This window comes from Bubalus kerabau, chromosome 3 (genome assembly GCF_029407905.1).
Source record: "Bubalus kerabau isolate K-KA32 ecotype Philippines breed swamp buffalo chromosome 3, PCC_UOA_SB_1v2, whole genome shotgun sequence".
In the NCBI taxonomy this organism is placed as follows: Eukaryota; Metazoa; Chordata; class Mammalia; order Artiodactyla; family Bovidae; genus Bubalus; species Bubalus kerabau.
In genome coordinates this window covers 20,253,447-20,275,629 of record NC_073626.1, presented here as the reverse complement: position 1 = coordinate 20,275,629, position 22,183 = coordinate 20,253,447, and the positions used below count along the sequence as shown (strand labels likewise).

The 22,183-nt window shown below is 41.6% G+C and overlaps 2 protein-coding genes and 2 pseudogenes across 2 annotated transcripts; 1 reads left to right on the top strand and 3 right to left on the bottom strand.

Moving 5' to 3' along the window:
* Positions 1–267: 267 nt before the first annotated feature.
* LOC129645530 (endogenous retrovirus group PABLB member 1 Env polyprotein-like) lies at positions 268–21,648 on the bottom strand (annotated as a pseudogene).
* Positions 17,624–18,342, bottom strand: LOC129645534 (histone H2A type 1-A-like; annotated as a pseudogene).
* Positions 18,321–19,383, top strand: LOC129645535 (histone H2B type 1-A). Its single transcript, XM_055570814.1, has one exon. The coding sequence runs from the start codon at positions 18,483–18,485 to the stop codon at positions 18,864–18,866; it is 384 nt and encodes a 127-aa protein (XP_055426789.1). The 5' UTR covers positions 18,321–18,482; the 3' UTR covers positions 18,867–19,383.
* Positions 20,896–22,175, bottom strand: LOC129645533 (histone H2B type 1-A-like). The gene has a single exon (XM_055570812.1). It carries the CDS (start codon positions 22,170–22,172, stop codon positions 21,624–21,626), a length of 549 nt encoding a protein of 182 aa, XP_055426787.1. The 5' UTR covers positions 22,173–22,175; the 3' UTR covers positions 20,896–21,623.
* Between the last annotated feature and the right edge of the window lie 8 nt (positions 22,176–22,183).

The window sequence follows — 22,183 nt, the reverse complement described above, 5'->3', positions numbered from 1 at the left end:
TTTAGCCAGATGTTATATAGCTTCTGCTGCTGCTGCTGCTGCTAAGTCGCTTCAGTTGTGTCCAACTCTACGACCCCACAGATGGCAGCCCACCAAGCTCCCCCGTCCCTGAGATTCTCCAGGCAAGGACACTGGAGTGGGTTGCAGTTTCCTTCTCCAATGCATGAAAGTGAAAAGTGAAAGTGAAGTCACTCAGTCTTGTCCGACGCTTAGCGACCCCATGGGCTGCAACCCACCAGGCTCCTCCGTCCATGGGATATAGCTTCTAGCAGTCTGCTAATTGGAGAAAGGAAATGTCTCAAAACTCAGAGACTGGCACTAGGCCCCTCACCCACAACATGCATTTTGAGATAACATTGGCACTAAGTGAGTGGGCCATAAAATGACTGACATGAATCTTGAAGAAGGGCAGGTTTCCAAGCAAATATATTCTCATTAACATAGCTTAAGAGAACATTTGCATGAGTAAAACATACTGGTTTGTCAAGTCAGTTCTGAGTCTTAGACAGAACCACCTTGAAGACAGAGTCTAGGGTAAATACTTATTAAGACAAATATTTCCATTAAAAAAAATGGAAAAACCTTAGCTCAAGGTTTGAGAACAGTTAAGTTCAGGTGGAACCACGTGTTGTTACGGCAACACAGAATTTTAAAAGAAACCTCTTTTTAAATTTGTATAGAGAAGGGGAGAAAATCTTAACACTTGTTGGTTTCCTCCTGCCGCTTAAGAGAGAGATAAAAATGTTCATTTTTATCTCATAAAAAATGACACTTGCAGCATATTTCCTCTGGAGACCCCTGCCCTTCCTGCCTGTTACACTCTCATTCCCCCGTTTTCTTTTAGGAGAATTAGGTTGCCTAGGGAAAGAGGCGTCATTCTGGTTCTATAACTGCTTCTGAGCTGATAAGGGGTGTCATCCCTAAATTGGTTCTCCTAACCCTCATAATGAGAGTCTCTGATCCAGGGCCCCAAGTAGTAGTTGGAGGAAGCTGCTGCAGTTGCAGGAGTTTGAGCAACCATTTGTAACTTAAAAGCCTTCATGCGACTAGAAACAAATCCAGCTACACAATTACACATGCAGGGAGCAAATAGCAAAAACAGAACAATCAGAATTATTGCAATTAGGATAGTTTTCCGCTACAGGGAACTAGTTAACGTCTCCCAAAGTGAGGCAGTTGAGGCTTCAGGAGTATCCATAGCCTGAGTCATCTTGTTCATGTGTTTAGTAAAGTGAGTAACATTAGTGCTCATATCAGGTATATACGTACAGCACTGGGTATGAATAATGGCACAAGTTCCTCCTTGTGCAGCTGTCTGAATATCTAAGGCCAATCTGTTTTGTAAAACCATCTTTTTAATTTGTATTTGTTCAGCATTAAGAGTTGAAATAGCTTTTTGAGAATCTTGTAAAGCCTGTTGAGTAAAGTTAGTCAGAGCATCCACTTGTAGCATAACATCTGTAGTTCCCAGAGAGGGAACTAATACTGCAGTCAAATAACCATACCAGTGAAATACAGACCTTGCCCAGCAAGTTCTAAGGTGTGGTAAATTAGCAGACTCTCTGGAAACTCTGAAAATATGAAACCATGAGTAAAAGCTAGAACTACGGTACATCTCTCTATCCAGCCAGGGGGAAGCCATGCCCATAGGTAAGAGCCACATATCCAGTAGGTCCCGTTTGGAGCAAGGAAGTGTGACTGAGATATCCAGTCCCGATCAGTGCCTGGCCAGGCAAAGGGAAGACCTGAACTGGGGTTGGAAAACACGAGAATGATTACATTGCATGTTTCCTTAGGCCAAAAACCCAATTGTTTCCAATCATTATAATTAAGTTGTTGGCTAACTTCTGGGGACGGCTCTATTTGTTCCTAGCATATTGGGGTACTAGATATTAGATGTCCCTTTTCAGGAGTTAGTCTTATAACCTCATCCCATATTTGATAAACATCAGGTAAAAAGCCACCAGATCTAGACCCATTTACCTTCTTATGTGTAGCAAAATAATCATTAAACCAAGACAATGTATAATCTAAATTAAAAGTCACATTATGTCCATAGTGTTGCACCAGTCCATTTTAGGATTGTTAGATGTCATCAGATGAAGAAGAGGCATCACATATGATTGTTGTTGTCGAAGGTATTTGCAGACTTGGAGAAAGTCATTTCCTTGAAGTGGAAATGCCCACTACGGGAAGCCTTCCACTGATGAAGAGGGGAGTGCTCCACAGACTCAGCAGTTAGACTGATTGTGGAATGCAGCATAGGCGTGAGCCCAGGACAGGAAGGCATTGTCTTGAGGATCAAATGGCAGACTCAGGATTTTTGGAGTCAGCAGAAGCAGGCTCACATAGATTCTCAGGCCCATCTGAAAAGTACAAAGTCAGAGCATAGAAAGTAAAGACATAAAATGACATCACTTAGTTCTGGTCAGGGTGCCATCTCTTAACTCAAGTGTGATGTACCCACGAATCAATTCCTGGCACTTTGACAGCTGTGGGAGAAGAAAGAATAACCTGGTAAGGGCCTTCCCAGAGGGGCTCAAGGAATTGGCCCCCAGATCCCAATGTTTTTATCAGGACCTTGGTTCTTGGCTTAAATAGAGGCTTGCTTGACTCAGAGGCTGGGTCAGGAGTCACCTCTTGGAGTTCTGTTAATGCCTGTTGAAAAACTGAGAGCTTAGTTACATAATTAGTTAATTCCAAGGCTTCAGGGTCTATAACAATGGCTGTGTGTAAGAAAGGCCTTCCATAAATACATTCAAAGGGGGCAGTCCCTCATTTTGGGGGGCAGTTCTAGCCCTCATTAAAGCTATGGGTAGAATTTTAATCCAGTTGTCCTGCATCTCTTGAGTTAATTTGCACAGTCATTATCTTTTTTTCAAACTTTCCTGAGTTTGGGGGTCTCCAGGAACAGTGTAAGTAATATTCTATTCCTAGAGCTTTTGACACCCCTTGAGTTATAGCAGCTTTAAAGGCGGAGCCATTGTCACTCTGAAGGCTCCATAGCAGCCCAAACCTGGGAATAATTTCATAGATTAAAATTCTTGTAACCTCCTTAGCCTGTTCACTATGACAGGGAAAAGTCTGAATCCATTCAGTAAAAGTATCCACCCAAACTTTTAAGCAAGAATATCCACTTGCTTTTGGCATATGAGTAAAATCAATTTCCCAGTCCTCTCCAGGATATTTTCTACTTCATTGGAACCCAGATTTTGCTAGATTTTCCATCTTTGGGTTATTTTTCTGACAAACCTCACATCTTTTGATAATTTTCTTTAAAGTTTTTGTTACATTTTTACCTTCAAACAAATGACAAGCCATCTGATAAGTATTCTCAACACCTAAATGAAAGCTCTGGTGCAAACCCTTAAGGATTTTCCATTGAGCATTTTCAGGAATTATTAATCGTCCATCCTCAGACTGTAACCATCCTTTATTAGTAACTTTTGCTCGTCTTTTCTCCTATCTTTCTAATCCTTCCTCAGTATATTGTGTTTTTTCCTGTTCCACAGGTCCTCTCCAGATCAAAGCCATCTGCAGTGAATGGGGTTTCATAAAGTGCCCCTTTTCTGGCTTGACAGCCAGACAGCTACTTCTTTAGGACAATATATAGCAGTTAAAAGTCTCTCAGTCTCTCTGAAATGCTTAATAGGTTCTCCTGTTGCCATTTTAAACTGTCTTTCTTTCCATATTGCAGCTTGAGCATGTGAAGTCAGATAAGCACACTTATAGTGTAGATGTTTACTCGCTGCCCTTTGCTTAACTCTAGAGCTCAGGTAAGAGCCACAAGCTCCACTAGCTGAGCACTCATTCCCTGGGGGAGAGATTTTGCTTCTAAAACCTGTTCAGCCGTCACCACAGGGTAACCTGCTTTATGCTTCCTGTCCCGAACTAACGAACTGCCATCTGTAAATATTTCCATGTCAGGATTGTCTAATGGGGTATCCATCAGATCTTCCCGAGCTGCATAGTTTAAAGTTAGAAATTGGGAACAATCATGATCAGGTGTTTCATTTTCCTTCTCAGGAAGGAAAGTGGCAGGATTTAAGTTTCCACAAACTTTAAGCTGAATTATTGGTCCCTCTAACAACAATGACTGATATTTAAGAAGCTGACTGTCTGTCATCCAAGTATTAACCTTAGAGTTTAGGAATACACTTCTATAGGCTGCTGGTGAGGCTTTCAGGGTTGTGTCAAAACTCCCAAGGCCATACCTTTTCTTTCAGCGACAAACAAATTAAATTCTGACCCTGTGGGCAAGCTCAAAGGAGCTTGCAGGAGAGCAGTCTGAAGAGCCTTAAAAGCCTTTTGAGTCTCTGGGGACCAAACCAGCTTGTCAGTTTGGGCCTGCTGAGTTCATTTATAAATTTATATAAAGGCTGGGCAAGTTCCCCATAACCTGGAATCTAAATGCAGCAGTAGCCTGTGATTCCTAAAAATCCTCTCAATTGTCTTACCGTCATAGGTAGGGGATAATTTAGTATAGGTGTAATTCTCAAGACCTATGGCCCTAGTCCCTTCTGATATGATTAGGCCCAGATATTTAACAGATTGTTGATAGAGCTGAGCCTTTTCCCTTGATGCCCTATAACTGCAGCATGCCAGAAAGTTTAAGAAATCTTCTGAGGCTTGTGAGCAAGCGTCCTCTGTCTCAGCACAGAGCAGAATATCATCTCCATATTGTAGCACCACTGCCTCGGAGCTATTAAAGTTTTGTAGATCCCCTGACAAACTTTGCCCAAACAGGTGGGAGCTGTCATGAAATCCCTAGGGCAAAACTGTCCAGGTTAACTGAGAAGCTGGCTGAGTAGGGTCTTCAAAGGCAAATATAAATTGACTTTCCTCTGCCAAAGGCATTGAATAGAAGGCATCTTTTAAATCAATTACTGAGAAATATTTGGCTCATTCAGGAATTTCAGACAATAGAGTGTAAGGATTAGGCACCATGGGTATAAAGGAACTACAGCCTCATTTATTATTTGTAAATCTTGAACTAGTCTCCATTTATCATTTGATTTCTTTATACCCAAAATAGGAGTGTTGCATGGACTGTTACAGGGATTTAATAGTCCCTGCTCCTTTAAATTCCCAATGATGGGTTTTAACCCTTCCTTAACCTCAGGTTTCAGTGGATACTGCTTTTTATGTGGAAATAAATGTGGGTCTATGAGCTTGACAGCTACAGGAATAGCATTTTGTGCTCAACCCACAGATTTTCCATCAGCCCACACTCTAGGATTTACATTGTGTTCAATTCATGAGAGAGAAAGGGAGAACTCCATATTCATGATAACAGATGCATGGACCTTGCTCAATATATCCCTCCCCAAAAGGGGTGAGAGAAACTCCAGCACGATCAGAAATTCTTGTGAAAATAGCTCAGAGTCCCAGTTGCGGCTTAGAGGATGACTGAAATAAAAACGTTTATGTAGTCTAGCCCCTTCACAGAAGCGGATCAGGGAGAAAGTGGGCCAAGGGCTTCAGTAAGCACAGAGTAGGTTGCCCCAGCGTCCAAAAGGAAATCAACGGATTGGCCTCCCGCAGTTATTAATACCCGGGGTTCCTCAGGTGTAATTAGGCTAGGAGCTTGTGTGGGGACCCCCAGGCACCTTCAGTCCTGATGGTCTTGAAATTCTGACCCCTGAAACCTATGCCTCTGGGGGCAGTCTTTCCTCCAGTGTGGTCCCTTGCAGACCAGACATGGAGCCAGGAGCGGCTTAGATGCCTGAGGGCAATCTTGCTTGAGGTGCCTCTCCTTTCCACAGTAATAGCAAACCCATCCCTTTACACCTGGGTCCCTCTGGGCATTTTTCTCAGGCTGTTTAAGAAAGGTTCTAACAGCCATTACAAGGGCTTCCCGTGTTCCTTTGTCTTTCTCTGCCTTTCCTTCTTTTCCTTACATTCCCTACCATAAGACTGTCTGAGCCAGTTGCAACAGATTATCTAAAGACTGATTTGGTCCATACACCTGTTTTAATAGCTTATGGTGGATATCTGGAGCCAACTGAGAAATCTATCTTTTAACATCACTCTTCCCTCTTCACTTTCAGGATCAATCTCAGTGAATCTGTGAAGGGCTTCCCTCAGTTTATCTAGGAATTTACCAGAAGCTTCCTTCTCTTCCTGTTTTATGTTTGCCAATTTGGCATAGTTTAAAGTCTTAGCATGTGCTTGCCTGAGTCCTTCAAGAACACATCTGACAAAGTGACCCCGATCCCATCTTCCTTTAGCTCTGTTATAGTCCCAATCTAGGTCTATAGTTGGGACCACCTGATTCCCAGTGTGGAGGGCTGCTATCTCGTCTTCCCTCTTCCCTACTGATTCATTACCAAGCCATTCATCTCCATAGGCAACCACTTTCCCCAAAACTTGAGTTTTTGAGTCGGAAGTTAGCAATTGTCCCAGGATATACATCACATCCTTCCAAGTAAGGTCATAAAGCAGAGTAACACCCTTAAAAGCTCTAATATATTTTTCTGGGTCCTCTGAATTATCTCCCAGATCCTCCTTGATTCTTTGTATTTCTTGGTAAGGAAAGGGCTTATTAACTTTCACAGATTATTTCTCCTGGTGGGTGCTTCATGAAGAGGCTGTTCCTCAACCTCTCAGGCTGCTCTGCACATATGATCCCAGGGATAGATTGGAGAAACCTGCTTTTCTTTATCTCTTTGTCTCCTGTCCTCCATCTCATCCTGTATTTCATCCTTAGTTTTTGCTGTCTGCGCTCCTCTTACTTCGACTGTCTGAACTTCCATTGAAATCACGGTAGTCTGAGGTTGTACTGAGACAGGGGTTGTTTGGACCTCTACCTGGGCAGTTTGAATCTCAGTTTGGGTTTTTACCAAGACCAAGGCAACCCTTCCTGGAAGGAGGCGGAAAGGGGCATGGTTTCCTGACTTTCAGTTTGATCAGTTTGGAGTCCTGGGTACAGGGACAAAGTAGGAGGACAGGAGGGAGCTGAAGGTTTCATACCCAAATCTATACCCTTAGGACATAGGTCTGGCATGTCTCGCAAAGAAAAAAAGGGCAACACATATGCTACTTTTACTCATTTCCCTGGTTTTCTACAGAACCAGTCTAGCTACTGTTCGCCATCCTCCAGTGGATACTGTGGCCATGCACTATCACATAGGAAGATCAGGCATGTCTTTAAGCTCTGGGGATCAAATCTATCCCAGTTTTTCAGGGTACAGTTCAAAGGAGTGATGCTGGAATTGTTAGCTCCCATCTGTAAGAGAGGGAAAAAAAAGCAACTAGTGCCCTCTTTCTACTGTAGGCATCCCTCCCTGCTCTAGATGGGGGTGTAGACAGACTTTACACTGAAGCTTTTGAGAGGATAACAGGCAGGAAGGCCAGGGGTCTCCAAACAGAGGAAGTAGACTGCAAGTGTCAGACATTTTTTATCTCTCTCTTAAGCATCAGGAGGAAACAAACAAGTGTTAAGGTTTTTTCCCCTTCTCTATACGAATTTGAAAAGAGGTTTCTTTTAAAATTCTGTGCTGTCATAACGACACCTGCTTCCACCTGAACTTAACTTTTCTCAAACCTTGAGCTAACCAATGCATTTTTCTTATGGAAATATTTGTCTTAAGCTATATTAATGAACTATGTATTTACCCTAGACCCTGTCTTTAAGGTGGTTCTGTCTAAGACTCAGAACTGAATTGACAAACCAGTATGTTTTACTCATGCAAATATTCTCTTAAGCTATGTTAATGAGAATATATTTGCTTAGAAACCTGCCTTTCTTCAAGATTCATGTCAATCATTTTATGGCCCAGAACAACTCACTTAGTGCCAATGTTATCTCAAAATGCATGTTGTGGGTGAGGGGCCTAGTGCCAGTCTCTGAGTTTTGAGACATTTCCTTTCTCCAATTAGCAGACTTCTAGTAGTTATATTTCAGTGTTGACCATCTGGTGATGTCCATGTGTAGAGTCTTCTCTTGTGTTGTTGGAAGAGGGTGTTTGCTATGACCAGTGCGTTCTCTTGGCAAAACTCTATTAGCCTTTGCCCTGCTTCATTCCATATTCCAAGCCCAAATTTGCCTGTTACCCCAGGTGTTTCTTGACTTCCTACTTTTGCATTCCAGTCCCCTATAATGAAAAGGACATTTTTTTTTGGGTGTTAGTTCTAAAAAGTCTTGGAGGTCTTCATAGAACTGTTCAACTTCAGCTTCTTCAGCATTACTGGTTGGGGCATAGGCTTGGATTACTGTGATATTGAATGGTTTGCCTTGGAAACAAAGAGAGATCATTCTGTCATTTTTGAGATTGCATCCAAGTACTGCATTTTGGACTCTTTTGTTGACCATGATGGCTACTCCATTTCTTCTAAGGGATTCCTGCCCGCAGTAGTAGATATAATGGTCATCTGAGTTAAGTTCACCCAAAATTCTGAAAGAGATGGGAATACCAGACCACCTGACCTGCCTCTTGAGAAACCTAGATGCAGGTCAGGGAGCAACAGTTAGAACTGGACATGGAACAACAGACTGGTTCCAAATAGGAAAAGGAGTATGTCAAGGCTGTATATTGTCACTCTGCTTATTTAACTTCTTTGCAGAGTACATCATGAGAAACACTAGGCTGGAAGAAGCACAAGCTGGAATCAAGATTGCCAGGAGAAATATCAATAACCTCAGATATGCAGATGACACCACCTTTATGGCAGAAAGTGAAGAAAAACTAAAGAGCCTCTTGATGAAAGTGAAAGAGGAGAGTGAAAAAGTTGGCTTAAAGCTCAACATTCAGAAAACAAAGATCATGGCATCTGGTCCCATCACTTCATGGGAAATAGATGGGGAAACTGTGGAAACAAGTGTCAGACTTTATTTTTGGGGGCTCCAAAATCACTGCAGATGGTGATTGCAGCCATGAAATTAAAAGACGCTTACTCCTTGGAAGGAAAGTTATGACCAACCTAGATAGCATATTCAAAAGCAGAGACGTTATTTTGCCAACAAAGGTCCGTCTAGTCAAGGCTATGGTTTTTCCAGTGGTCATGTATGGATGTGAGAGTTGGACTGTGAAGAAAGCTGAGCACTGAAGAATTGATGCTTTTGAACTGTGGTGTTGGAGAAGACTCTTGAGAGTCCCTTGGACTGCAAGGAGATCCAACCAGTCCATTCTAAAGGAGATCAGTCCTGGGATTTCTTTGGAAGGACTGATGCTAAAGCTGAAACTCCAGTACTTGGGCCACCTCATGTGAAGAGTTGACTCATTGGAAAAGACTCATGCTGGGAGGGCTTGGGGGCAGGAGGAGACGGAGACAACAGAGGATGAGATGGCTGGATGGCATCACCGACTCGATGGACCTGAGTTTGAGTGAACTCCGGGAGTTGGTGATGGACAGGGAGGCCTGGCGTGCTGCAGTTCATGGGGTCCCAAAGAGTCGGACACGACTGAGTGACTGAACTGAACTGAACTGAGTAGCCATATAACATCCAGCTAAAGACTAGCAAGGAGATACTCTTTCTGCCCCTTTCTGATATCTATGTCAGAAGCTTTCTCTATCTCTTTTATACTTTAATAAAACTTGATTACACAAAAGCTCTGAGCAATCAAGCCTCGTCACTGGCCCCAGATTTAATTCTTCTCCTTTGGAGGCCAAGAATCACAGTGTCTTTCACAGCTCAGCAACAACCTTTCAGTAACATCTTGCAAAACTTAGTACAATATCACAACCAGGATATTGACATTGATGTAATCAAGATATTGACTATTTCCTTTGCTACAAGGATCCCTTTTGTTGCCTTTTTATACCCACAGACACTTCTCTGCCACCCCCTTCCTCAACTCTTGGGCCACTAATATATTCTGTTTCTTGTGCCATTTCAAGAATGTTACAAAAACTGAATTTATGGTGGGTGATCTTTTGGAATTGGCTTTTTAAAGTAGACTATTTTTTAAAGCAATTTTAGGTTCAAAGCAGAAAAATTAGGCAGCAAGTACAGAGACTTCACATGAACCTATTCTCCCTCTACATTAGTGTGGTACATTTGTTACAATTACGGAACAACTACTGATATATTATTAACTACAGTCCATAGTTTATATTAGGGTTCACTCTTTGTGTTGTACAGTTCCATGGATTTTGACAAATGCATAATGTTGTGTATCCACCTTATAGCATCATACAGAGTGGTTTCCCTGCCCTAAAAATCCTGTGTGCTTCACCTATTCATCCCTGCCCCCTCCCACTATTAAACCCTGACAACCATTGACCTTTTTACTGTCTCTATAGTTTATCTTTTCCTTTATATTTATATTTACCTTTATATTTACCTTTTCCAGGATGTCATTAGTTGGACCCATATAGTATGTTGTCTTCTAGACTGACTTCTTTCACTTAGAAGTGTGCATTTAAGGTTCCTCCATGCTTTTTCATAGCTTGATAGTTCATTTCTTCTTATCACTGAGTAATACTCCATTGTATGGGTATAACATAGTTTATTTATCCATTCACCTAATTGAATAAAATCTTAGTTTCCAATTTTTGACAATTGTGAGTAAAGCTGCTATAAATATTTTGTGTGTGTGAATGAATGTATATATAAATTCATTTGGATAAATACCTAGGAGTATAGTTGCTGGATCAAATAGCCAGTGTTTACTATTGTAAGAAGCTGTGTCTTCTGTAGACATAAAGAACAGACTTGTGAACACAGAGAGGGAAAGAGAGGATGGTTCGAATTGAGAGAGTAGGATTAAAACCTGCACATTACCATATGTAAAATAGATAGCTAGTGGGAAGTTGCTGTATAACACAGGGAACTCAACCAGGTGCTCTGTGACAACATCGAGGGTGGAATGGAGTGGGAGGTGGGAAGGAGGTCCAAGAGGGAGGGGACCTATGTATACTTAATGGCCGATTCACATTGTTGTATGGCAGAAACCAACACAACATTGTAAAGCAATTATCCTTCAGTTAAAATTAAAAGGAAAAAAAAAGGAAATTGTGTTTTCCAAAGTGGCTGTACCATTTTTCATTACAAACACCAATAAATGTGTTTTCCTGTTGCTCCATCTCCCACCTAGCGTTTGGTGTTGTCAGTGTTTTGCATTTTGGTCATTCTAAAAGATGTGAGATAATAGTGACATCTCATTGTAGTTTTAATTTACAATTCCCTTCCCTGGTGGTTCAGACGGTAAAGAACCTGCCTGCAGGGCGGGAGACCTGGGTTCTATCCCTGGGTCAGGAAGATCCCCTGGGGGAGGGCTTGGCAACCCATTTCAGTATTCTTGCCTGGAGAATTCCATGGACAGAGGAGCCTGGTGGGCTGCAGTTCATGGGGTGGCAAAGTCAGACACAGCTGAGCAACTAACACTTAACACTTAGTGACATATGATATTGAAAAACTTTTCATGTGCTTATTTGCTATCTGTGTATCTTTTTCGGTGAGATGTCCCTTATGATTTTTGTCCATTTTCTAATTAGATTGTTTGATATTTTTAACTGTTGAATTTTGGAAGTTCTCTACATATTTGTAGCTGTTAACAAATTTTCACAAACTGGGTAATTTAAAACAACAGAAATTTGTTCCCATATAATATTGGCAGAACAAAGTCCAAAATCTGCCAAGTGCCAGTCCAAGTGCTGGCAGAATTGGTTCTTTCTGGATGCTCTGAGGGAAAGTTTGTCCCCTGCTTCCCTTCTAGTTTCTGGTGGCTTCCAGGAGTCTGTTGTGTTCCTTGTTTTGTGGCTGTATCTCTTCGATTTCTACCTTTATCTTTCATGAAATATTCTCTTCTATGTACCTTTTCCTCTGTCTCTTATAAGAACACTTGTTACTGGATTTAGACCCTACTGGGGTCCTTGAGAGTTTCTGAGACCCTGGATTACTCAGAAAGAACACAGGTACCAATTAGAATCCAAACAGAGCCTGAATGGTTGGGATAAAGGAGAATGAGAAGAAAGGTGTTAGGAATGAAACGACTTATGTAGGACTTAACATTTCTCTGTGGTAACAAGGTGAGAGACAATTCATTTGCAGAATCCCAAATTTTGCAGCCAGATTTTTTAAAGTGGTAAACTGTCAGTGATCTGATACCATTGTTTTATTTCAGTGAATGCAGCAGGCTAGCTCTTATTTCCAGCAGCATGCTATTTGCCATTAGTATGTATAATATATATATAATTATATATATAATGGTCATATATTATTGGTTCTGATGGGTTTAGTTGCACCATATAGGAAAGTGAAATTCAAGATGGAAAAGACAAGACAGTATCACTTTTATTCCTACTAGGTAGAAAGAGCTTGAAGCCAAACTTAGTTAATGTAATCCAGGTCTGATAAATCTCAAGATTTCAAATGACTCATGACGTAAGAAAAGGAACCATGAGTGATAGACTGACCCAATTCACTGCCTTTATATGGATTCTGGCAGTAGAGGTAAGGAGTGGAAACATTACTCCACAAAATGGATCACCATCCCCAAAGGATGATCTCATCAGAATGTTCTGCTGCTGCTGCTAAGTCACTTCAGTCATGTCCAACTCTGTGCGACCCCATAGACGGCAGCCCATCAGGCTCCCCCGTCCCTGGGATTCTCCAGGCAAGAACACTGGAGTGGGTTGCCATTGCCTTCTCCGACAAGAACACTGGAGTGGGTTGCCATTTCCTTCTCCAGTGCATGAAAGTGAAAAGTGAAAGTGAAGTCACTCAGTCATGTCCGACCCTTAGTGACCCCATGGACTGCAGCCTACCAGGCTCCTCTGTCCATGGGATTTACCAGGCAAGAGTATTGGAGTGGGCTGCCATTTCCTTCTCCATCAGAATGTTCTAATGATCCACAAATACTCTCAAAGGGCCAGCCACACCCCTTGTTTGGTGTTAAATTTGTCTTTAAATTGCCTTATATTGATCTCAGCAAGGCAGCAGTGAATGGTGGCATGAAACAAGATCTTAATTCTCTGCCCAGGAATTGAACCTGGGTATCCTGGGTAAGAACCAGGAATCCTAGCCACCAGACCAGCAAGGGCTAAAGGCTAGAAGCTATTTTCCTCTAGATCTTTACTCCCAGTGAAAAACACATTTATCCCAGAGGCAGAAACTGTAAATGCAGGTACAACGTTTATTATTAGAGACATAGCACAACAACAAGTGGGAGAGCACATAGAGAAATCATTTGTTTAGTTAAGACAGAAGCAAGGCAGAGATGCACCCCTGGAAAGAAAGAGTGTGGACGTCCTCCCTAGTGAGGAGGAGCACAGTAAAGAGGCGGTTAAGTCACTTATGTAGGACAGTTCTTCCAGGTCTTTGTCTGCCTTTAGCCAATTATCTGGTTTCTTTTTTCACACCTGACCTACCCTGGGACACTCCTCTGGGGTTCACTCACCCCTCAGCCAAGATGGATCTCAAAGTGAAGGTTTCTGGGAGGAGCAAGACTCATTATGGCCTGGCATTATCCCTTGACTTGTGACCCAAAAGGAGCCTTTCTGTGCATATGTAGTGTCTCCCTTGTCCCCAAAGTGAGGGGGACAAGGATCCCTTAATCCTTTACTCAAACAGCGTTTTCCCCTCTTTGTCCTTACCATGACTATTACCTTAAGGTGTTTACAAGACACAAACACTGGCTGTTTACCCTGTTTCTGTTGTTACTTCCATTTCAGAGGGCAAACAGGAGGCTGATTGTAAATACCTTAACTGGAGCCCACCTATCTCTTGTCTCAGGAAATGCTAACAGTTGTAGGCATCCAGCCTGAAGCCCACATCTTCATGCCACATGAAATGGAAACAGGAGGCCAATTGTAGATGGCTAACCTGGAGCCCATCTAATCTTCTACATCAATACCATTAGAAGAAAGAAAAATTCCATTTCTTTGCTAAATTTCATCCTTCTCCTCTGCCTCCCATATTCTGTATTTATCTCAGTGATACACCATGATTAAAAAACAGGGCCATTTCATTTCACTAAAGATTGCTGGGATGAAGGGCCAAGATTAATGATAAAAAAACAATTCACTGACATGCTGGACAGGGTTTTTGTTGTGTCTCTATATCTCAGATTCCACTCTCTCTAAGGGCTCAATCTCAGTAGCTTTTCTTTCTGTTCTCAGGGTTCCTCATTAGAATATGTTTAATGTCTCCCCTCTTTTCTTTAATCTATTTGAGTTATGTGTTTCATTTGCAAGCACACTTGTCTGGCAGTCAAGTGACAGCTTTCAGTTTGGCACAGCAAATGTGATAAGTTCTTCCTTCCTGTAAACATCCACAGGTGTACAGGGTCCTGAACAAGGCACTTTGGTTTAAAATTCAGGCCCAGGGACAGGGTTCCCTGAGGCAGGCCATTACATATAAACAGTATCCTTTTAGTGAACAAAAGCAATGGGAAGCAAAAATTCATCAAAGGTTAAACAAAGTGAAAGAAGCAGATCCAACTGGAGTGCCAATTGGCTCTTCCCTGTAACACTTCCAGCAATGGCATATTATTTCTGAAAACCTTTTAAAGTTATTAGTGTGCATGTGTATTTCTGAGAGTAATTTTGCTCACATAAATGTATTTTTTAATGTGAATTGTAGTTTAAAGAAGAAACCCACTCTGCTCCATTGCTTCCCTCGTGGCTTAGCTGGTAAAGAATCTGCCTGTAATGGGGGAGACCTGGGTTCGATCCCTGGGTTGGGAAGATCCCCTGGAGAAGGGAAAGGCTACCCACTCCAGTATTCTGGCCTGGAGAATTCCATGGACACAGTCCATGAGGTCGCAGAGAGTCAGGACTTGACTGATTTTCACTTTCCCTTTCTACTGCATTGGATGTAAATTTGTGTGTTTGAATTCTATCAATGCTGTTGTTCCCAGCTTAGATGCTGTGTGACATTACTCACAGCAACAGGGCAGTTTCCCCTATTTTGTGTGGTAGACTGCTTTAGAGCATGATTGCTCACTTAACCCCTCAGCTCCTCATTTACCCACTTAAGTAGAGGTACTTATTTCCACTTCAGGCTTTAGCATCAAGCCTCATTTTTCCTTGTTTCACCTGATTCTTTTATCTTTAACCCCCCATTCTCTCCAATTTTTCCACCGTCCAATTCTGGTGGAGTATGAATTCTTTTCCTAAGTATTTGCTGTGTGTGGCTTTCTGAAATTATAAATGAAAAACAGCTATCACTTACCGAAGAAGCCTGATTTCATTTTACTCATTAAAAAACAGTTTGCACAAACTGAGATTAACACCAGCATTTTGAAGTAGTTATAGGTAACATTACACTGAATATAAATGACCTATGAAATGGTATTTTTTTGAAACTTGACCACAGCTCCTTCTCTGAAAGATGACACCTAATTTTATTTTCCTTCTTTTGCTACACAGCAGAATTCTCTTAATATCTCTTTAATGATTTGTCTAACATAGTCCAGAATAATATTAAAATATAGTGATAAGAAAAAGTCTGCTAACAGTAATCACTAGTTGTCCACTAAGAAACAAAAACTATTCAGTTAAACATACTAGCAAATGTTAAGTGCCTCCTGAGTTTAACATAAGACTTTATTTTCCCTTTGTTTGGTTTTATTCAGCGTTGAAAACAGACTTACATTCTTGTTTGGTAATCTTGTTAATGTGTTGCCAAAGTTAGTTATTCATATTTAATGGAGATTTATGGATTATTTAAAATTTATATTGCACTGCATTTAGTAGCATGCTTTCATAAATTTTATCATATTTCTTCAAAAATATAAAATGAAACTTTTTTTCACAATTTAGAACCATTTTATTAGCCATAGATTTATCTTTTCCTTAAATGTAGAAGAACACACTCTTGGAAGCCTAATCTTTGAGGATGGTAGCTCATTGATGACTTGTTTTCCCCATTTATCTTAGTCCTCACTGCTTTCTAGGTTTAATTTAAGCAATTTATAATTTTTCATAAACTCTTACATTTCATCAATATTTTTTAATATGTTAACATAGGTTTTTAAAAACTATATTAGAATTTTTAAACACTAATTCTATGTATAGGTTTGGGTCTACTTTTATAGACAAAAATAATGTTCAAAACCTTTTTAATTTTGGAATTTTCAAGTTATAAAAATGTAGATGTTTGTTTTGTGTTGTGTTTGGAAATTTTTAAAGATCATTTCTTAATTTTTTAATTGGAGGATAACTACTTTACAATGTTGTGTTATGCTGTACAAAATGTGAATCAGCTGTAAGTATACATATATCCCCTCTCTCTTGACCCTACCTCCCTGAAAACTTTTTATATAAGAGATGAAATTTTTCCTGCCATATCAGAGAACAAAGGATATCACAGTCATCAGCAATTGCAGTCTCCACAGACAGTTGATGAGCCCTAGGAGGACTCAGGAGAAGGCAATGGCACCCCACTCCAGTACTCTTGCCTGGAAAATCCCATGGATGGAGGAGCCTGGAAGGCTGCAGTCCATGGGGTCGCTGAGGGTCGGACACCACTGAGCGACTTCACTTTCACTTTTCACTTTCATGCATTGGAGAAGGCAATGGCAACCCACTCCAGTGTTCTTGCCTGGAGAATCCCAGGGATGGGGGAGCCTGGTGGGCTGCCGTCTATGGGGTCACACAGAGTCAGACACGACTGAAGCAACTCAGCAGCAGCAGCAGGAGGACTCAGGAGGGAAAGAATACCTGCCATCTAACAGCCATCATAGTGCAGCCACACCCTACAGTGAGCCCTGAGAATGGGATACTGGCCCCAGAAAGCTGAGGTATATATCAAAGGAATGATTTCATTGAGCCCAGACCATTGCAACTTCCCATGTATAGAAAAGGGCTAACTTCCTTGAGATATCTGGTTTCCTTTAATAATTTTTAATGTTCAGATTACATGCCCTTTGTTGCAAAACTTCTATAAAACCTGACTCCTCCCCTCCTCTCCTGGAGCAGTTCTCTCAGGGTTACTTGAGATGCTGTCTCCAGGGCGTGAAGTCCTAAAAAGTCCCACCAAATAAAACATAACTCTCAACTTTTAGGTTTCAAATATTAACTTGACAGATGCTTTCATTTTCATACAAGAATTTTGAATTTGGCTGCTTTCCTGTTTGTCAGTTGTCTCTGTGGGTGTTTACTAATATGCAGTGCTACAGATCAACAAAATATTTTGCTTCACTTTCAGTGGTTAAATCTGTTGAATTCAGTGCCTACTGTTTCTGAATAATTGGTGGTAGAAAGCTGTTTTGTCATATTACTTACCAAGTGTAAAATCGGTATTAGTATTTTACCATCAAAATGGCATGTCAAAATAAAAAATCGTATCCCATACTTTAAGAAATCAACCTATTTACTGTTTTTCACGTAAAATTACCTGTCAAATAGTTACGTCTCGTTTTTTGGCTTGACATGTCCACAGCTTTCAGGATATAGAATCATCCTAGAACTCTTGGAAATCCCTTACTAAAAGGCATTTGAGAGAAAAAGCTGCCGTGATCCATGTTGGTTTGCTAGTTGCTTGGCTGACATTCTCTCCAAACATAAAGGGTTAAGCTAAAACTTGCTCTTTTCCCCAAGGAGAATGGAATCTCTAACCCGCCCACTCCCCTAACTCCCCCAACACCTCCCCCCACGACCTCCCCCACTCCCCGCCCACCAGGAGCCTCCTCTATTCCCAAAGTATAAAAATATTTACTCAAGATCACAAGCTTTGTGGGCCAGTTCTTTATTGCTAGTCAATCAGTTACTTGCTTTGATTTTTTTTTTTTTTTTTTTATAAACCTAAGCTCTTTCTCAGAAATTTTAAGTGGCTCTGAAAAGAGCCCTTGGTTTCAGTTTGGTACTTTTCCAACTCTCTTCAGACCGTTCAGGTCGTTGGCTTAGCTTTACAACTTGGGAGGTGTTACTTGCACTGGACCTTGTGGTGGTGACTCTGTCTTCTTGGGCAGCAGCACAGCCTGAATGTTGGGCAGGACACCGCCCTGCGCGATGGTCACACCGCCCAGCAACTTGTTGAGCTCCTCTTCATTACGGATAGCTAATTGCAGGTGATGCGGGATGATGCGTGTCTTCTTCTTGTCCCTGGCCACATTGCCCGCCAGCTCCAGGATCTTGGCCATCAGTTACTCCAGCACCGCCCACGTACACGGGTGCACCAGCCCCAACACGTTCTGCGTAGTTGCCCTTTCGGAGCAGGCAGTGGACTCGGCCCACAGGAACTGCAGGCCCGCTCTGGATGACCGGGTTTTGGCCTTAGCACATACTTTACCACCCTGCTTTCCACGACCAGACATAACTAAAGATGCAGACCGGTTATAACGGAAAATGTTACCGTTAGGGCAGGTGCGGGGGTCTGTTTATAGTCTCAGGTAGGTTGCGATTCGCTATCTGATTGGCTGATACTCTCGTACACGTCAGAATACGTTACTGGAATCACTTCATTTACATACATACACCCATTATCCAATCAGATGTGAGCTGCCCAACAGGGCATCTGAGTGCCGTACCTATAAATACCACAGTTGCGTTGAGTCAGTGCCAGTCTTTTGCCATCTAGGAGTTGTGCGTCTACCATGCCAGAGCTGACTACAAAGGGCACTACCATTTCTAAAAAAGGCTTCAAGAAAGCTGTAACTAAAACCCAGAAAAAGGAAGGGAAAAAGCGGAAGAGATGTCGGAAAGAGAGCTATTCAATTTACATATACAAGGTGCTGAAGCAAGTTCACCCAGATACGGGCATCTCTTCAAAGGCCATGAGCATCATGAATTCGTTTGTCAGTGACATTTTCGAGCGCGTCGCAGGCGAGGCGTCGCGCCTGGCTCATTATAACAAGCGCTCCACTATCACGTCCAGGGAAATCCAAACGGCTGTACGCCTGCTGCTGCCTGGGGAGCTGGCCAAACACGCGGTGTCTGAGGGTACCAAGGCTGTCACCAAGTACACCAGCTCAAAGTAAAGTTTCGGCCATCAGACGACCTTTGTAAACCCAAAGGCTCTTTTAAGAGCCACTTAAGTTTCTAAAGGGCTGTAGGCTTTTTGTTTGGTTGGTTAATGTATGAGGGCAGGCTCTTATCACTAGAGTGAAAAACGATTAACATGTTTTATTTCACTCCCCATCTGTAATATGGTTAAGCAGGTAATTTGCTAGTCACATGTGACTAGTAGTGAAGTCTCAGATCTCAAGACATTCAAAGAAGAGAGCTCTCAAAATGTGTTTTCTGGGAGGTTTTATGGTTGAGTGCCATGAGGAACATGGCTTGACCTCTCATGTCTATTTCAAGTTTATTTTAAATCGGGTGTTAGTGAAAGGGACCTGAAAACTGGAAAGATTAAAATAGTAGCCACGTCTGATATGGGAGCATTAAGGCTATTTTGCTTTGTATTTTCTGCATTGTGTGAAAATTCTGGATTAGGTCAGATGCCCTACAGCTGCTGAAATTTCAAGTTCCTGAGTTTCTTGGTCTGGTGATGTCATCTGGAAAATATTAAAATTAATATTTTATTGTTTGTATTTAGAAATTTAAGAGGATGTATATAGGATCAGGAAGATCCCCTAGAGAAGGGAAAGGATACCCACTCCAGTATCCTGGCCTAGAGAATTCCAAGGACCGTAAGTCCATGGGGTCGCAAAGAGGACACGACTGAGCGACTTTCATTGTCACTTTCATATAGGATCAACTAGACTTTCACAGGAAATACAATAAAAGCTAAGACAGATGACATAGAAATCAGATGGCAGAATTCTGCTAACAATACAGTTGGGATCAGATAACTGAATTTTCATTAGCTGTTAGACTAATGATTTTAAGATTCCTTCATGGGGAATGCCAGTTCTGCAGCCACAGAATACTGGAGTTACTGGGGTATCCCACTCAATTCATGCAAGTTTATCTGCTCTTGACACGCATCTTGATCATCAGGTTTTTATGGTTTTTTTTTTTCCACTGAATTTCTCTCATTACTTCTGCTATTAGTCCTCTAGTGTAATTTTGAAGAATTTGTAGTGGGTCAAATGATAACTAATCTCTTCGGAATGAATTTCTCATTAGGAAAGTCCACTTATTAGCTTCCTAGGGCAGCTACAAGTTACCAAAAACTGATTGACGTAAAACAAATGTATTTTCATTGTTTTGAAGGCCAAGAAGCCCAGTATCAGTGTCAGTAGGGCTGCTGCTTTGTGGAGGCACCGAAGAAGAGTCTGTTCTATTTATATGTCTCTTACCTGGCCTCTGGTGGCAGCTGACAATCTTTGGTGTTCCTTGGCTTGCAGCTGCGCCACTCCAACCTCTGCCTGCCTCAGTTTTCATATGGTCCTCTACTTTGCAGCTCTGATGCCCCTCTCCCTTCTCTCATAAGGATACCCTAAATTTTACCAGGATGATCTCAAAATTCTTAACTATACCCTATTTCCAAACAAAGCTCACATTTAGGTATCAGGTTAAGACTTGGACATATCTTCTTGCAGGACATAGTTCAGCCTATTACACTTCACATATTACCAAACAGATCTTAAGGTTTAGCTTAACCTTGACTCACAAAATTTACATCACACTATCTGGATAGAAGTATTATAGAGTAAATTAAAGAGAATACAAAGCCTTCCTTAGGCACTGAATTATCTCGCTCATTCATAGTCAACTGAAATAACTTTGTGTGCTTATGTCTGCCTCACTAAACTACAATGGAAACAATGAGAGTAAGGACCTCCTCTCTTTCATATACACATGCACACACACAATCAGTGAATGTTTGAAGACTGAAAAAAAGGGAAACACAAATTTTAAAAACTTTTTTGGAAAACAAAGTAAACAACAAAATTCACAGTCACCTGTCCGTGACTTGCCCTGAAGAGTTAGCAATGTCGGCCTGCCAGAACCATGCAGTTTCCTAGTCAATTTTGGGTAGCCAGGTTGTTGGATTACAATATAGATGATGGCAGTATTCCCACATTCCAGGGGTAATAGGCACTGAAACAGCATATAAGGGTGTGGCATTAGAGCAAAAAAGCCTACATGCTTACCTTTCGAGTTAGGCTGGCCCAGAGGGTCCCAACTTCCCTAGGCACCAACAGTGGAAAAAAGCTACCCTTAATGTGTTAATGTTCTGTTCCTTTTATCACACTCCCTTTCTAGATCTCTGCACAGCTTTGGGCCCTTCGTAGAAAAAAATTTTTTTTCAAGTCATTCATAGAAACAAAAACCCAAATAAGCCTTCCTGACTATTATTCTGAGAAACTTACGTTGTATACCATCAAACTTTTATGAATTTATTGAGGCCTTTTGAGGACACTGGTAACACAGTAACACCTGTTTTTAACCGAGAGTACTTAACTATCAATCCTAGTACTCACTGAAATCTCTCAGTCCCAACTCTTTGCAACTCCAGGACTGTAGCCCACCAGGCTCCTCTGTCCACGGAATTCTCCAGGAAATACTTAAGTAATTAGGTATCCATTCCCTTCAGAGAATGGAACTCAAGCCTTCCCCATTGCAAGCCGAGTGTTTTACCATCTGAACCCCCAGGGAAGGCCAAAAATTCGGGAATGGGTAGCCTTCACTTTCACCAGAGAACATTCCGGAACCAGGAATTGAACCGGGGTATTCCACAGATCTTTACTAGCTAGCTACTGTAAAGTGAGCCCAGCTTTTTCAAGTGTGTCACGTGGCTCTGAAAAGAGCCTTTGGGTTGTTGAAAAGTGGTTATTTTTACAAGCTTACTTGGAGCTGGTGTACTTGGTAACAGCCTTGGTACCCTCGGACACGGCGTGCTTAACCAATTCCCCAGGCAGCAGCAGGCGCACAGCTGTCTGGATCGCTCTGGATGTGATGGTTGAACGCTTGTTATGTGCCAGGCGCGATACCTCACCAGCAATACGCTCAAAGATATCAGTGACAAAAGAATTCATAACGCTCATAGCTTTTGATGAGATGCCGGTATCCGGGTGAATTTGTTTTAAGACTTTGTAGATGTATATTGAATAGCTCTTTTTTCTGCATCTCCCGCGCTTTTTCCCTTCTTTCTTCTGAGTTTTAATAACAGCTTTTTTGAACCCTTTCTTGAAGAGAGTAGCACCCTTTGAAGACAACTCCGGCATGGCTAGTGTCAGCAGCTCTTCAGTGTTATCAGTTCTTCTTAGCGTTAGCAGCTCTTTATTGTTTAAACAGCCTTTTATAATATGAACAGCTCGCAATAGAGACAGCAACTCCACACACCGAATGATTAAAGACGCTTTGTGGGCGGAAAGAGTGGTATTTATAGGCATGTACTGAAGTG